Raw genomic sequence first — 18127 nt, forward strand, 5'->3', positions numbered from 1 at the left:
TCATTGATACTTCACATAAGACTATACCTTAAACGTGTCACCAGTTATGAAAAGGGCCGTGGCTTAAGCATAGGGGGCGGGCCAAACCATCACAAATGAATAAGGAACTCTCTGCTGAGTTCAATGATACCTCACACAAGGGTCTTCATCAAACGCCACGCCCACACCGTTGGACGAAAAGTTTTGCTTTTAATAACTTTTCATCGGTAAAGTCTTAACAGGACACAGACCGAATTTGAAGTTGATCGTTGATTTGTGCACCTATTCCCGAAATCCTTAAAATATGTACATTTTCACCAGGCTTGATGCAACCGCCATTTTGGTGAGTTTCTGAGTATGTTAAACCCCTCAAAAAGGCGATTAATTTGCTGGAAGAAAGAAGGAATAATTAAAGCTGCAAGCCCTCGCCTCTTTCCCCGGGGGTTACTGGCGGACGCAATATCGCATGTAGACCACACATTCTAAGTTTCATGTAAATCGGAATCAGTAGGATTTAGATTTTTAAGTGGCATGTGGCAGCCGGAAGTGGCATGCCCTGGCATTTCCTAAAGCCAAGTGGCGTGTTATCGCGAGGCGTGTTATTACGAGGCACCGTCAGGTTGTGTTCAGGAAAAGAAGAAACGGTTGAGATTCGGAAAAGAAAAATGGGGTACGTGTTATTGCGAGGCAACGTCACACGTGGGTTGCGTTCAGGAAAAGAAAAAAACGGTTGGGATTAGGAAAAGAAGAACAGGGTTGGGTTGGATCTACCAAAAAAACGGTTGGGATTAGGAAAAGAAGAACAGGGTTAGGTTAGGGTTTAGGAAAAGAACAACTGGTTGGGTTTAGGAAAAGAATAACAGGGTAAGGGTTAGGAAAACAACAAACGTGAAAAGGAAATATCAAATCGCGGGACACAAAGTCACAGGTGAAAGGCCTGTGTTTTACCTATCCTCCACCCCAACCACTGTCCCTAAACGGATTTTCGCCATTTCATACTACTCACTACGGCGTCAATTCACACGCAATCGCAATTGGCATACGGAAGTACCAGAAGTACATGCCACTGGCATGTGCCACATGTCACTTAAAAATCTAACTCCCTCTCATCGGAATAGCCGTTGGCAAGATACAACCGTTCCTGTTTTTACAGGAAGTTGGTCCTCCATAACTTGCGTGTTGTTTTAGCTATCAAAAATCTTCTGATAACTTTTTGTCTTGAGGGTTCTTGTACAAGTTTCTGATTGGACTCACGCCCCTGGAGCAGACAAAGTAGGTTTATTTTTATTGAAAAAACATTTAAACAGCGTCATCTAATGGCCGATAGAATTTCTGACCAAACCAACCTAAATGTTTACAGTTTATATTTTATATTATTGACCGACCGGCAGTGTTGTGCCTGAACGCGTTCATTGAATGATAGTTCATGAACTCGTTCATATTTCGCGAACGTGAACTGAACTGCCTGATGAACGTTACTGTGAACTCGTTCATTCTGGTGTCTGTGAACAGCACGCTCTCTCAGTTTAACTTCGTTCAAAAGGGTGCCAGATTTCTATACAGCCTTCCAGGCGAAAACCCGGCTAAAACACACCGTAAACAGGCCTTAATATATAGTGGAAAAAACACCCAATCTGGCAACACCAGCCACCAGTGTTGCGCATGGAGACTACAGCAGCATGTAGGCGACGAAGCAGCAAGGAGGCGTCGCATGATCATTTAAACAAGTTTTATGACAAGGTCGGTGAGGATGGGAAAAACCTTTGTCCGCACTTCAGTCACATCCACAGCAAATGGAAAAAAAGAACTATGAACTAATTCATTTTTGGAACTGTGAACTTAGTTCAAAATTTTGAACTAGTTCATTTTAAAATTTGTGAACTGAACTTTGAACTAGTTCACGTGGAAAGTGAACTTTCCCAACACTGCCGATCGGTATATTACAGACATATGCCTTAATAGTTGTATTAATCACAATACCGTTGTTTGAATTACAGTGTGTGACTAACGACATCCTTCACAAGCATTATTAGCAACATTAGCCCAGTATGGATAAAGTCTATGCATCCAACATATTCATCCGAACACAACTAAAATGTAACAATACAGCCACTTGTAAGAAGTTTGTAATACTGGTTACATAGTTCTGTTTTATTAACCTTAATTCTGTTTGCCAAGGTTATATTTTATTGGCTTGCAAAGTAGCTATCCGTTGCTAACGCTAACGTTAGCTAGTTAATTTATGTCAAAAAGTAGTAGCTAACTAACGTTACTGCCAAGATATGGTTTCATTTTAAGACAGTGTAAACACATGACAACACTTGACACTTGATTTCACTAGACCAGAGAGGTGTTGTAAGACTTTACAACACCTCTCTGGTCTAGTGAAATCATATCTTGGCTAGGGCTGGGCACCGAACGTCGATACTTTCATGGCACCGAAAACAAATTTCCGATCGTATGAGTATTGAAAAATTATTAATCTTTCGGTGCCAAATTTCAGTTCCAAAAGCGTCTGAACGCTTAAGCACGAGACACATACTGACAGAGACACACACACACACCTACGCGGAGAGGTGCGGAGCGAGTAAACTATGTCGTCGGCTCTGTAGTTTTGTTGAAGTCACAGTGAGTCACAGCAATGCCGATAAAGGGGTTTCATGGTTACAGTTTTTCAAAACTTCACGCTGACAGCGTTTGCTGCGATATGATATTAATGGTGAGCTGAAAGCGGTCGCGGTGCTGTTGACGTTACACTTCCTCTAAGCTCTAGGCAAGCAGGCACAACGGTGTTTTCTTTGCCCTGGTGACTGACTGACAGGCTGAGCTCGTAAGGCAAGGCAACTTTATTAATGTTACTCTGAGTGAGCAGTGTTTTTTTCATTTTGATAACTGTTTTGATTCACAATTAAGTTGGAAAATAAAAGATTTGTGTTTTAATGTATTTTTGTTGATGTTGAAATGGATTTTAAAACATATGGTATCGAAAAAAGTATCGTTAGGATCCGGTATCGAAACTGAGGTATCGAAATTGGCACCGGATCGAAATATTTTGAACGATACCCAGCCCTAATCTTGGCAGTATTTAGCTAATGTTTCTGCTTTTTGAGATAAATTAGCATTAGCAACGGATAGCTCCTTCGCAAGCTAATATAGCAACAGAATTCAGGTTAATAAAATACGGTAATGTAACCAAAGTATTAAAAACTACTTACATGTGAATATAGTGTGACAGGCCTACTGCTGTTCAGTCTCGCATTGCGAGACCTAACTTAGCTACAGTGCTATGAGGCCTGTTCAGATGACATGTCGGCTTAAGCTAGATTGCTTGTGAAGGATGAGTCAAACTAACGTTAGCACACAAAGAGATATGAGTCAAAACAAAACAACGGCATTATAGTACACACAAATATTAAGACATTTCTGTGATATAAGTCAATAATACAAAATACTGACCGAAATGTGTTTTAAATCGAGTAATATTAGTCGAACAGCAGTGTACAGCAAATACTGACTATAGAGTATTTGCTGTACAGGTGTTGACTGAAAAAGACTGTTCCTCCTAGATTTTAGTTTCCTGCTACTTGCAATCTAATTGGAGACGAAAAGGAATTGACCTTTTGATTCTGCGATTGGTTGGTTTTGTGGCACACTTATAACGCTGTGAAAATCTGAGCGAGTGTGTCTAGAGTTGAGCGCACAGAGAGAAGAGGTTGAGAGCGAGGGAGACATGACCGGAGCACACCAGCATCTACCTGCGAGCAGATAAAGATATGCAAATACATTTATTGTGCACGAAAAAGGTTTTTGTTTAGTAAATTTCTGTTCAAAATGCAATGTAATGTGCTTGCAAAATATAGTTCTCTGCGCTCAAAACATACAATTACTCGCTCAGGAATGTTACACATATATAACGGCATACTAAACCGGCCATGAGGAAAAACGTCTTCAAGTTTCGGGGCAATCTGAATAATTGTTGGCAAGATAACGCGACTTCCTGTTTAGACAGGAAGTTGTGCATTTTTCCAACTATCAAAATTCTTCGGATAACTTTTCGTCATGAGGGTCAACAGATACTACCTGCAAAGATTCAAGAAGATTGAAATCAAGGCCTAGGACTAGTTTGAAAGAATGTAAAACACATGAAAATGCATAAATTATTAATGGCCGCCTTACGGTTGGGAGGAGCTAATGAAGGTAAATGGGAAATATGTCCGCAATGATTAGAGCCATATGTGTATTAAATTTGGTGAAGATCGGTCCAACTATGTCCAAGTTAAGGCCTTCCACGCATTAAGGGGCGCTATGGAGCCCGCTTACAGGTATGGGCTTAATCGCCGTACAATCTAGCAAAACTCCCACGTGTTTATTATGGGATTAGTTTTGTGACTTTAATTTTTGTCCATTTAAGCAGTCCTGATGATTAATTTTTTTGTAATTCCAATTCCATTTGCTGCTAAGCTCTCTTTATTTAGTTGAGTTTGTCATTAGTTATGAATCCTGGCTGTTACTCTTACTGTAAATATCCCTGAGCTGCATTTTCTCTTTAAAAGATGTTAGATGAATAATGTTTATTCTTGTTTTTCTTAATAAGACTCTTTCCTTCCATTCTTTGTCCCCCTTTTTTATTCTGGTATTTGTCTCCTTTTGTATTTCTTTCCTTTACAATGATAAATATCCCCTAACCCTGAGCTACTAACCCATCCAATTAAATAATTGCTATAAAAATAAGAAAATAAAGACATGGTGAAATGATGCTGAAGGGACACTGAACTAGTGGAGAGGAGTGTAAGTGGTCACACAATATAAATTGCTCCTGTAAAATGTGGCCATTTGATATGAAGGTCAACCCCATGGACGGCCTATTATTCAATAACCACAGCAAGAGAAACAGTCACAACCCTCCCATTTCCTCCCCTCCTTACCTTTTTTCCTTTCTTTACCACACCACACCCACGCACCCACGCATGCACAAAAACACACACACACACACACACACACACACACACACACACACACACACACACACACACAACTCACCCCCTTGTGGCCGCTAGCTTTGTTGATTGGTCCGACCACCTTCAAGTGAAAGGCAGGATTCAGATGGCCATTCTTCCCTTTCTCCACCGATACCTCCATCCTGAGCAGAGTAATGAGGACAGGCAGAAAATAAACCAGGAAAACTGTGGTAATTATTTACACCTTTTAATATTCTTTTGTTTCTTTGTGAGCTATGTCTTCTAAGATGTAATTCCAAAACGGGAGCGGGGAGAAATGAGCCGCTTGAAGCACTTTGTCATTGTCAATGTGTTTCCTACGTGCTTGACGTCACACGTGGGAGGGAGGGGCTTGTGCCAGCAGGGCTTGCAGTAGCAAATGAAAGCAATGGAAATACAGAGAAAGTTATGATGATGTATTTTCTCAGAGCGGTTACAATGTAAATCCTGATAATGTGAATAATAGAATGGGCAAAACAATTAAAATGTGAGTCAAAGTACTGCACATGAGGTCTCAAATAACTCTGCAATTAGGGCAGCAAATTGAGGCCTCTATTGCTCCTCTACTGGGATTTCTCAGTTGATTGCTACTGGCTTAATTCAGCAATTGAAAAACACTACTAAAAAAAATAAAAATAAAACACTGTTGCAGCCCTCCTTTCTGCTATGTATGGGTGTATGTGTATGGGGGCCCTGTTCACATGACCGAGTAGCTACTATGGAGGCAGTTGGCAATATCTACTTCCTGCATTCTCAGGAGCACTCCCAGTCCTCTGACATGTAGAACTATAGAACTACAGAGTAGCAGAAGCAGGAAGAAGATATCACTTTATCCATAGCAATGTACTATGTTCAGTGAAAGCAATGCTCGTCCAGGTGTGAAAGGAGTCATGCGACTGCTCTGGTACTGAGACTTCTGAGGCAATGGGAAAAGTTGAAGTTGGTAAATGGTCTTCTGTACAAGGTAACCAGACCTGTCCTCAGGCCATAAGGTCCACCAGCTTGTTGTCCCACCAGGACTGAGACTAGTAGTGCTCAAGGTCATCCATGATGATGCAGGGCATCAAGACCAGAGTCAGATCCTTCAGTCGGCACGTCAGCACTTTTACTGGACCGGCCAAGAGTAGGAAGTGAAGGAGTATGTGGCAAGGTGTAAACGTTGTGTCGTGAGCAACTCCCCAGAACCTGAAGCCAGAGCCCCTCCTGTGTCCATCCAAACTCATGCTCGACTTGCGTTGGTATATTGATGGTGTATAGACTTTTGGAGTGCTAGAACTCAAACAACAGCTCTGTGGATGTCCTTGTGGTTACAGATCAGTTCACACACCTTTCTCTTGCTTTCCCCTGTGCAAACCAAACAACATAACAGGTGGCCAAGCGGTTTGGAAAATTATTTATTTTGTGTGTATGGCTTCCCAGAGATATGGGTCCAGCTTTGAGTCTCAGCGCATCCCCGACCTTCTTGACTTAGCCCACATTCACAAATCTCACACCACATCCTGCTGGAAATGGAAGCGTGGAGCTCTTCAACCGCACTCTTGGCAGTATGCTATGAGCTTTGCCTCCCCGTGAGAAGTGGCCTCAGATGATAAAACAACCTGACATTTTCATACAACTGTACTGCCCATGAGACAGGTTATGCCCCGTTCTAGCTCATGTTTGGAAGGATTCCCCGTTTTGCAGTGGATGCCATGTTTGAGTCTGCTCTGAGAGATGAGAGAGTGGTTGACTATGATGCCTATGTAACTTAACTGAAACATGACCTGAGGGAGTCAATGGAAGCTGCCCAGCAACAATAACGTCAAAAACAGCAGTTTGACGAAAAGTTCTCCTGTGTCTGTGGGCGACCACGTAAAAACAAAAAAAAAAAAAAATACTGTTGCAGCAACCAACACCAGATATTATCAAAGGTGCATTTGAGGATGTAGAAATATGTACAGGCACATTGTTTTAATGTTGAGTAGACTAACCTGGCCAGTTTCTCCTACTCCTCTATTTGTTTAAAAATATCTTGGCAAGTAATACATCTGTATGTATGTTATTCACTCATTTTGAGTCTCTTTGAGGTTTCATGTATGAAAAAAATATTTTATGCAATGCAGGAATATATACATATATTATTTTAAATGGTGCTTGAATTGAGTGGGAGTGAGATGTGACATATGCGTCTTGCATGTTACATTAAAAACACAATTTAAGTTTTGATTAATTTTGTTAGTAATTTTACTTTTATTTGGTAGTTGTAATGTGTACATATTTGTCCTATTTTTGTATTTTTATACCGTTATTACATATTTAATAAGTTACTAGGTTACAGTATCCAAGGTAACATTGCAGCTATAAAGCTTCCTTCACTGGGGGAACAAGTCAGACTGGGCTGATCCCTCAGATGAGTGTGTACTGTAATGTAAATTTACCTGTAAATATTGTTTTAGCTTAACTGAGAGACAGTACATCCAGAAAAATTATCTATGTGTAAATATCCATCTGTGTAAATAGTTATTTAATTTGTAAAGTCAAAAGTATTTGATCCTGTACCGTTGATCAATTGTCAGTTAGAAGTTGTTTCATAGTTGTTTTTAATAGTTGTTAAGCTTGTGTACATAAGTCATTCTTGTAAGTTTCCTTTCATTATTACTTTTTTAACCCCTAACCCTTTATTTACAATTTTATACTGAATAGTTTGACTGAGAATGGGCTTGTATCACTCAGATCCCAAAGGTTTGTTGTCAGAAATAAACCCTCATCGACATCGGAGCTGTCTGTGGCTGTGCTTTCCCCCTTGGGTCCAACTTAGTGACAATTCTCTGTGATTTCGTCACTTTGAAGAACCATACTTGCAAACTCAGAAGGGCTGAAAAAGGTGTTACATATCCAAAACCACTGTACCTAGACTTGTCAAATCTGGACTTAACTTATGGACTGAACTTATTCTAGAGAGGCTAAAGATTCTTAAAAACACAGTTTCAGATTTGTGAAAGATTTATTATATTTATGAAAATGCAATAAAAGGGATTTATTTTACTGTTTTTTTCATATGTTTTACCCATTAGACCAGGTCCAGATCCAAAACCAAAACCAGTACACCTAGACTTGTCAAATCTGGAGGATTTCCCTGTTCTTTTTCACATGCATTGACATGCATTGACAAAAAGAACAGGGTAATCCCCCTTTACTGCATTTTCACAAATAGAATAAAGCTTTCACAAATCTGAAACTGGATTTTTAAGAATCTTTAGCCTCTCTAGGATAAATTAGTCCAGATTTGACAAGTCTAGGTACAGTGGTTTTGGATCTGGACCTGGTTCAATGTGGTCTACATATGAAAAAAAGAGTAAAATCTCCCTTTATTGCATTTTCACGAATAGAATAAAACTTTCACAAATCTGAAACTGGGTTTTTAATAATCTTTAGCCTCTCTAGAATAAGTCAGTCCAAATTTGACAAGTCTAGGTGTAGTGGTTTTGGATCTGCACCTGGTCTAATGTGGTCTACACGCTGTGAATCAGAAGCTTTAAGTTTCCTTAAATTTCCCCTTAACTGCCGAATCGGAAGCTGCGAATTGGATGCCAACTTCAGTGTCGTAATGTTGTTGGAATAAGTCTACAGTGAAATACAGACACACTTTTACACTGTTTAGCAGTCAGCATTTTAACCGTGTTTACTCCAGCTGCTAGCTAACAGTAGGCTAACATTACCTGCTCTCGAGTGTAGTGTTAACTAGCGTCCCGTGCGGCGATGTTTCAGTTGCCTCTAACGTCCGTTTCTGGAGCATTAGCCAGAAGCGCAGGCATTTAAGTGGCACCTAAATAAGGCAACCTTTTATCTATTAAAGTTACTTTTAGCTAATCATTTGAACTTTGATCTTATCTGAGCTTAGTCATTACTTTTAACTACCTATTTAAACTCCTGTGCTGGCTTGATAAGTAGTTTTCACACACTCCTTTAACATAGTATTCAGGTATTATAGTTGACTTAATGTTAATATGTGGATATAATCTTTTAATCAATTCAATTAAAATTTTTTCAAATTAGTTGAGCTACTGTACTTTCCTATCCATCCACTCACCTCCTTTAAACTGCAGAAGTACCCCCTGGGGTGCAAGTACCATTGGTTGGGAATCATTGATCTGACGCAACAACACAGCTAACTACAGTCAGCCTAAATATAAGAAGCTTCACAAAGTAAGGATTTACTGCAGGGCTGTTGCATCGGATTGAATTAGACTGCAGAGGTGTACTTAAACTGGTAAGTCAGTATATGTATATACTGCTGATTGGAAGGCTTTCCAAGCATACTGGATGCTTAGAGATGCCTTTAATCAGCCCAAGCCACCCGTTGTCCTACTATTGAACTGTAAATGTACCCAAATGATTGGCTATGGAACAAAACCAAAACAAGCAGAGGGTTTTCAGTGCAGCCGATGCTGTTAAGAGTTATTTTAATCATCGTACCGGCTCAATTTTCCATATCGTGAACCGTTCATTTAGTTGTCTCCCCTCTCTCTCCCTGCTGCAGTTGCCGTAAAATCCTGCCGTTTCTGTTCTGTAAATCACTGTGGAACGATTGAGTATTTTCAGAGGCCCTAACTCAGCCAGTGTTATGACGAGACTGTCTCTCTGGGTGAGGTATATGGCAGCGCTCATAAAGGAAGTTCTGGGGTTTATGAGGACATGATTTTGTTTGGTTCTGATGGAGGTGAGCGGCTGCACAAAATGATGCCATTTATGCTGATGTAAAAATGTAAAGTTCTGGTGTATGCATCGATCAGCTTGGAGCACTGGAAGACATGGCAATGGGCTCTTCCTTCCTTCTTTTCATTCTGTAATTCAAAACTTTCCATCCTCCTTTATTTATTTCTCCTACCGTGACCTTTTCTAATCCATTCTTCTGCCACATTTCCCTACTTCTTTCTTTCTCACTCCTTCCTTTCTCCTTCCTTTTTCTGAAATACTTCCTCCCTTCCATGCATGATTCATTTCCACCTTGTTTCACTTTTTGTTTCCCTCCCTTCTCATGCAGACAGTGTGATATGTGAGGGCCCCCCAGATACTGTACTGCAAAACGCTCTTGTCTTTCAACAAGCAAACAAACTTGCAAGATAGAAAGAGAATCAAGCATTAGAATTACAATTTTTTTTTAACCTAACCTCTGTGAATGCTTTTTACTTAATGTATGATTATTATGGGAATGTCAAAAAGTAGACAGACAGACAAGATACAGTACTTGTTGCTCTTGTTCTTCTCTCTCTGGGAAAGCCACTTGTGGTAATAGGAAGTCTTGATCCTGTAGCAGTAGAAGAGCAGCAGCACCACAGGCAGGACCAACAGGAAGGCAAACAGCAGCCCCACCACCAGCCCTACCTGACCTGTGGACACGCACGCACGCACACACACGTAAATGGTTACTTCATCATGTTTCTAATTATTGTCTAAGCAGTGTGTCTCTGTCACCTTAGTCTGGATCAATGGAAGTACATTTCCAGGATACTGTAATTGCCTGACATCCGACGTGTGATGCCCTCCTACCTTCCTCTCTCTGTGTGTTGCCGTTCTCAAACTCGCTTCAGGAATCAACCACAAACTTTGAGCTACTTCACACTGAAAATGGTTTTGAAGAAAATTTGGATCTTGCAACAAGGCAGGCCTGCATGGTTCTTTCGGGGAATGATTGTAAAGTTTAACAAAGAATATGTTTACGACATTTACTCCCCAACTGATTACTGATTACAAGATGCTGGGAGTTGAAGACATGTTCTGGATTTCCATTTAAAAGTCTGTTGAATTCAGTTTATGACCTGGGGCCTCATTTATAAAACCTGTTACGCAAGAAAAAGTTGCGTGAAGCAGAGTGAAATTTGTCGTCGCAACATTCCTCGCAATAGTCGGGATTTATAAAGAATTTCCATGCGTAAAAATGTTCCCAGTTTTCTGCAACCTTTTGACCACACGTGTGATTGTGCGTAATGCTCCCAAGGTTTTGTAGACTGCGTTTTAGTGAACTCCGATGGTATGCCCGTTTCCCGAACCTAACCCAGTTTTTGTTTTCCTGAAACCAACAATCCCGTTCTTGCTAAACCGACCCAGAGCCGGTCGCGGCGCCCGGTGAGGGGCTGCCAGCAACGGGGAGAGGCAGGGGATCCTCCCACACCGTGCAGCGGAGGAAATGCGCTTTTCCTCCGCTGCTCTCCCCTGCCTCTCCCCGTGAAATGCGTTGTTTGTTTGATGTGTATCTGTGTGTGTGTCTATGTGTCTTTGCGTCTTTATGTGGTCGTGTCTGATTGTAGGTGTCTGTGTGTGGGAATGTTGTCTTTCTGCACCTGCTATTCCCATACAAAGTTACCAAATTGTTACATTTCAAGCACTTTCACCTGTTTTGCTAGCCTAGAAATCTAGACGCACACTAGTGGCAGCAAATTTATTTTGCAGCCAGGGGGGTCTATGCACTCTCCGTTGGCTTGTGAGCTGGAAAAACCAAATTTTGGTTAGGCCAATCACATCGTGTATAGAGTCGGTGGGCGGGCTTATGGTTGCTGCTGCTGGCAACAGCGGTCTTCTGGAAGACTTGGAGTTAAGCTTTTCTTTGAGAAAAGAACAAAGAACGGCACAGAAATCATTCTAAAGATGTGTTCGGAGTTCTGCCGACCGGATACGGCAAAAGTTTAATCTATCAATTAGCTTCGCTACCTTCTTCGTTGCTCTGCCTGGTTGTAGCGCTATCCTATTACGTGCAGAGGGAATATGAAAGACAACCGTTTATCCCGCCCCTCGGATTGAGCCCTGTCAATGGTGAGTTCCCAGACCCAACATCTTAATGTGGGTCTGGCTTGTCAGGCTACTGTTTTGCACCCATCTCGAGCGGAGCTGTGGAACCCTATTGTTTTTCTAAGGATTAATCTTACTTATTTTTATTCTTCTCTGCCTAAAACTCCGACTACAGCCTACGGTTGTACATGGTGGGGGGTTGCCATTTTCAGGACTGGTCCAAAACTCCGCAAGGACCTCAGACGCAATAACTGACCCACTTCCACTACTAGGTGGCCCTATAATTCCCACACCGTACACCCGACATTCAAAAACCATACATCTACGTGTTCCCTGGATCCAACTGAATCACGTGATATAGGCCACGCCCATTTCCACCTTGACTTTTATGCGTGAAAAATCGCGATTTATCAAAAACCTACTTTTTCGAACTCCTCCTAGACTGTGCAACCGATCTGCATGAAACTTGGACCGTAGCATCTCCAGATTGACCTGACAAAAAGTTATAAAAATAATTTTTATACAATAACAATTGCGCATATTACGCACAAACAAATTTGTGCAGCTAACTATGAAAACACCAACTTTGCCATATCTCGGCCAAAATCAATGCTATCAATGCCAAACTTTAGATTCTTCTTTGCCATGAACCTCTAGAGGTCCCCCATGCGTTTTACGAAAATTGGTCACTAGGGGGCGCTACAAGTACAAAAAGTTTATATCTCATGAACGACTCATCTCATTTATACAAAATTTGATGGGTACCATATAGGGCCAATCCTGAGGCCAACCTAGAGTGGGGTACTGAGGGGTCAAAGTGGGCGTGGCATATGTACGGTGGCCGGGAAGTGCAATGCAACATTACAAAGAATGAAACACTTTTACATTTTGGAAAACAAATTTACATTTTGGAAAACAAATTTACATTTTGGAAAACAAAATAACATTTTGGAAAACAAATTTACATTTTGGAAAACAAAATAACATTTTAGAAAACAAATTTACATTTTGGAAAACAAAATAACATTTTAGAAAACAAATTTACATTTTAGAAAACAAATTTACATTTTGGAAAACAAATTTACATTTTGGAAAACAAAATAACATTTTAGAAAACAAATTTACATTTTGGAAAACAAAATAACATTTTAGAAAACAAATTTACATTTTGGAAAACAAAATAACATTTTCGAAAACAAATTTACATTTTAGAAAACAAATTTACATTTTGGAAAACAAAATAACATTTTAGAAAACAAATTTACATTTTCGAAAACAAATTTACATTTTAGAAAACAAATTAACAAGATGCAAAACACTTTTACCAGTCCCGAAACAAATTTACAAATGACAGATTCTTCACGGAAAGGGAATGTACCACATACCGGAAGTGATGAGGTGTTGTTGGTGAGCCGCAGTCAATTTGTGTTGTTGGTGAGTGAGTATATGGCGTGAATGAAGTTTATGGTGACTTTACGTGTGGTCGGGTGTTTGGAGTTTTTATATGACGCGGACCTGACGGGAAACACAGGGAACGTATCGACAGCCGCGCGCCGGATCGAAGCTACAGCAGGGGGCAGCTGAGTCCGTCTGCAGCTGCAGGACCTGGAGCTCACTGCCCATTCCTGGGAGCCAAAACCGCACCACGCAGCTGGAGACCCAGGCCGTATTGCTGGCCGCCCGCTGGAGGGAAGGGAAGCCCGGAGAATCAGATCCAGGACTGAACGGAGCGGACTGTCACAACCTGCTGAAGTTTAAATCACAGGTTTCCTAAAGGGAGTCTGGCGGGACTCGGACTGTGGATGACGAAACACGACTTAAAGTCTCGTTAAATAAATAAATACATGCAGAAATAAATGAATCATTAGTGGGGGAGTGAGCCTGGACATTTCAGTCTGTTTAAACTTCACTTTGAAGCAGAACCTCTTAGTTCAGAAGGGTGAAGTTTCCGTTTGTACTCATATCTGTGAACTGATTATAATAAATATTCTTTGTATTAACACATTAATTAGTCTCTTTGTCTTTTTGTTTAAAAAACTAGAACATCGCATGAGATTTTGACGATTTATAGTGATTTTATTTCCGTTAGACCTTTGCCTACATTGACGCTGATGCATTAAGGACGGCCCATAGACAGTATATAAGGCAGTGCCTCCTCCTGTTCCAAGATGGCGGCTCTATTGACGCATTCGATCCATAACTGCCGTAGTCAAGGCGACATGTATACAAAACCTCATCACTCGGTATGTGGTACATTCCCTTTCCCGTGAAGAATCTGTCATTTGTAAATTTGTTTCGGACTGGTAAAAGTGTTTTGCATCTTGTTAATTTGTTTTCGAAAATGTAAATTTGTTTTCGAAAATGTTATTTTGTTTTCCAAAATGTAAATTTGTTTTCTAAAATGTAAATTTGTTTTCGAAAATGTTATTTTGTTTTCCAAAATGTAAATTTGTTTTCTAAAATGTTATTTTGTTTTCCAAAATGTAAATTTGTTTTCTAAAATGTAAATTTGTTTTCTAAAATGTTATTTTGTTTTCCAAAATGTAAATTTGTTTTCTAAAATGTTATTTTGTTTTCCAAAATGTAAATTTGTTTTCCAAAATGTTATTTTGTTTTCCAAAATGTAAAAGTGTTTCATTCTTTGTAATGTTGCATTGCACTTCCCGGCCACCGTACATATGGGACCCATGTCTAAATTTACCACTTACACTAATGTGAACAACTTTAAATTTACAGGGTAGATTGACAATGGGCCATGGACCACACCTACCAAAAATTACACATGTGGACCACTAGGTGGTGCTATAATGTTTTTTTGTCTTTAACTCCCACATTACACATCGCAATGCGCAAAACCAACTTTTTCGAACTCGTCCTAGGCCGTGCGACCGATCTGCACGAAACCTTGTAGATAGCATTACCAGATGGCCCGGACCAAAAGTTGTACAAAGAATTTTGCTATGTTAAAGTATGCGCATTTGACGACCAAACACATTTTCCTAGCTAGCTACCACACACATATCATATCATATCTCGGCCAAATTAAATGTTATCAGTTAAGAACTTGAGATTCTTGTTCAACATCCCACTACGATGCTCTGTACCAAATCTGGCGAAGATCGGCCTTTAGGGGGCGCTATAAGCAACGTTTATTTGTTTTGGCCAATAACTCAATGCATTTAAAGGGGTGATAGAATGCAAAACCGATTTTACCTTGTCATAGTTGAATAACGACAGTTCGGTGGGTAAATAAGACATACATAGAAGCTAAAAATCCCATTGACACCCCTTTACTATGAAAATCTAATATTTTGAAACTGCCGCTGAAAACGGGCGAATATCAACAAAGCTAAAAGCTTACGTAAGCATCCCAAGACCTGTACCTTTGTCACGCCCATGGATGTATTAAGAGAACGGTCACGCCCCAACATTTACATAGGCTACACAACTGACCTGAGATCAGGTAGTCTTCGGAATCTAGGTCGCGCAGATCTCTATTCCATTACAAAATTCACTTCTGAAACTTTTTTTATGCGAGAAATCATGTTCAAATATGGGCCGTTTTACGAAAATGGATGGCTAATTGCAAATTTTGTCCGACTGTGTGTCGGAGTTCAGCGTCCGGTGCTGCCTGGGTTGCTACATCCCAGCTCTACCTGTCCTCCTTCACAGACCCCGGCCTGCTGTGAGCTCGATTGAGCTCCGTCACGGCCGGCAGCCCACGGTTCTCCATACCCGCTCAAACTCACCCTTTCTGGGTGACTGGACTACCAAACGCTGCTGCCCTGACAGAGCTCCAGGGCCTGCAGCCCGCTGTTCTCCCTCCCCTCTTCCTGCTAATTGGCTGGTGTGTGACTGAGAGCGCGGTCAGTGAGCTTGTTACGCCCGCAATCTCTTACTGCAGGTTCCAGTTAATCTTAAAATGGATATGTGTGTTGAGTTATTTAAACAAACAATTGGGGAAATAAACGCCTCTTGTCCGCGAGTCTCACTGATAGAGCCCGCGGTGAGCTGGAGTCCATCAATGAGAGCTCGCTAGCCTCCTCCTAACGAGACCTCTGAAATTCACAAAAATGCATTAAATCCGAAATCGGACAAGCTTTAGCTAAGCTTTGTAAGACCTTGGGGAACCTGTAATATACATGCCGTGACAAAATTCAAACTGTATATATACTATAGTTATGCCGAAAGTGTAGCTAGCTAGCCGCAATCGTATGCCATTGTATTCAATGGGATACATAGCTAGCTAGCTGCTCCTCCTAACAAGACCCCGGTCGGTCGAGAAGAAAAGAGGGTAAGATTAGATCCGTTTTTGGTCAATGTCAATATTGTGTTGTGTCCATAAGCAGTGCATCGCACAGTACTGATTGTCTTTATTGATTGATTTTACAGCTGCTGGAAGCAAGACAGAGTGTGCTGACTGCGGGTGAGGTGGACATTTGGAAGTGCCCCACCATAGACCTAATGATCCGAAATACAGGGCAACGCACCACAGACGTCTGCAAAATGGATCGACTGTAGTTACCTACAGAGGCGGCCTCGGCTGCGGCCGCGGCAGGCAGACAGTTGACGGTACTGTAGGATTTGGCTTCTTGTGAGCGTGGGATATTTGTTGTGTGTCTCCTATGCTTTGTACATATTTTTTTTCTGATTGCGTTTTGTATTAATAAAGCTCTATCTTTGAATAAACAGCACATTCCTGGCAAATCAATTTTCTTAGGATAACAATGACATGAATATACAACATAGCATATATGAAAAAATAATATATATATATTTTATTTTTTATTATTATTATTATTATTATTATTATTATTATTATTATTATTATTATTATAATGACCCAGGGTGACCAATAGCCTAACCCATGACAGACCTGTCAACCAATCACGAGATTTGTCTTAGTGGTTTCATCCAATACTGAGTTAGGAAATTCAAGCCAGGCCAGACATTATCTGGCCAGGCGCAGTGTCGTTGCTATTCACATGCTAATTAGAGCCATTCGCACTTTTGCGGGAGCTCTCCACATACGTCATGGTTCGTTTCCGTCAATATGTGGAACAGACGAACGCGACGTTCAAAGGCTATAAATTGTCCTTAACTGTGTTTGTATTTCACTTTTATACATTTTGGGGACTCATAAGAGACAGATTAAATAATGGTTGAAATGAATGGTCCGACCATTCCCATGACTTGACAAAGCTATATATACAACTTTTTTCACCGGCTGAGTAGTATAGTCGTCCTTATGTCGAGTAAACTGAGTTTGGTGAGTACAATTCCATCCAAAGTCCATTTTACTGTAATACACGCACAGAGGTCACATCCAGAATCCTGGATTTATTTTAAAAAGGTTTTTTTTTTAGATTCTCTCCTCCTTCTTGGCCTTCCATCCACAGTGAGATGGTGACACTTTCCTACACATCTGAATGGTCTGCCTGTCATGTATTCATTTAGCAGAAACAAGCCAAAAAGCTGCTGTGCTGCTCTAGTGGCCTGCACATCCCCAAAAGATAATGTGTAAACATCATGCTGTTGCTCTGGTTTGTCAGTTGTTTTAGAAAAGAAGCTTATAACAGTTTTGTGAAAAGAAAACCTGCAATATGATACACATTTACCCATTTTCTAATTTATCTTATTAGTGAGCAGATGCAGCTTGGCACAGTGTGTGTGTGTGTGTGTGACTCACTGTCATACTGGACAGGTCCACTGTCCACGCTGCCGCCGAGTCCTGGCTTCTCACAGAAGGGTGGTGCCCAGCCGCGATTACAGTGGCAGTTCCCGTTACTGTTACACACCTATGCACACACACCCACACCCACAAACACACACACATAAATGGAGCAGACTGCAGAGCACTGACATAATAAGCAATGATATCTCACATTTGTGTTTCCTTTAGCTCTACCTTGTATGTACAAATGTATATATATTTTTGTTTCTGACTGTTTAAGTGGTGGAGTTTATGTTAAAGCTGGAGTGTGTGCTTCCTTTGTCCTCAGATCTCACATACGTAAATTATTCCAGGCAAAACACTCAACTTCCCTTAAGCTCAAAACTATCAGAGGCCCCAAAGGCACCAGGTTTGTTGTGTGACGATTATTTCTTGATTATTTGATTAATTGTTTGTTTAGTAGTATGCACTACTGAAGAACAATATAAACTGAAATGGAATTACTTAAAATGACTATATGTAACTTTTTAATGTTTCTGAAACTGTGTAATTTTTCATTTGATGATCATAAATGACCTGTAACAGCAAACTAGGCTAACAGTGAAAAGAACGCTAGTTTTATATAGTTTTTATTATGGTAATGCCTCTGCCCGGGTCCGATATTTCCCGTGAAGTCACAGAATGATTTACGGCAGGTAGACGGCCTTACAGA

General features: G+C 40.6%; 1 protein-coding gene across 1 annotated transcript in view; it reads right to left on the minus strand.

Annotated features, from left to right (window-relative positions):
- The window catches only part of adam19a (ADAM metallopeptidase domain 19a), a 314399-nt gene that overhangs the window by 20015 nt on the left and 276257 nt on the right, over positions 1–18127 (minus strand). Inside the window, exons 18-20 of the mRNA XM_039822508.1 lie at positions 17431–17539; positions 10204–10345; positions 5020–5119 (exon numbers count right to left, since the gene is read on the minus strand). Of these exons, the coding sequence (XP_039678442.1) occupies positions 5020–5119; positions 10204–10345; positions 17431–17539 (351 nt within the window). The remainder of the gene's footprint in view (positions 1–5019; positions 5120–10203; positions 10346–17430; positions 17540–18127) is intronic.

The sequence above is a fragment of the Perca fluviatilis genome, chromosome 14, assembly GCF_010015445.1.
Source record: "Perca fluviatilis chromosome 14, GENO_Pfluv_1.0, whole genome shotgun sequence".
Taxonomy (NCBI): Eukaryota; Metazoa; Chordata; class Actinopteri; order Perciformes; family Percidae; genus Perca; species Perca fluviatilis.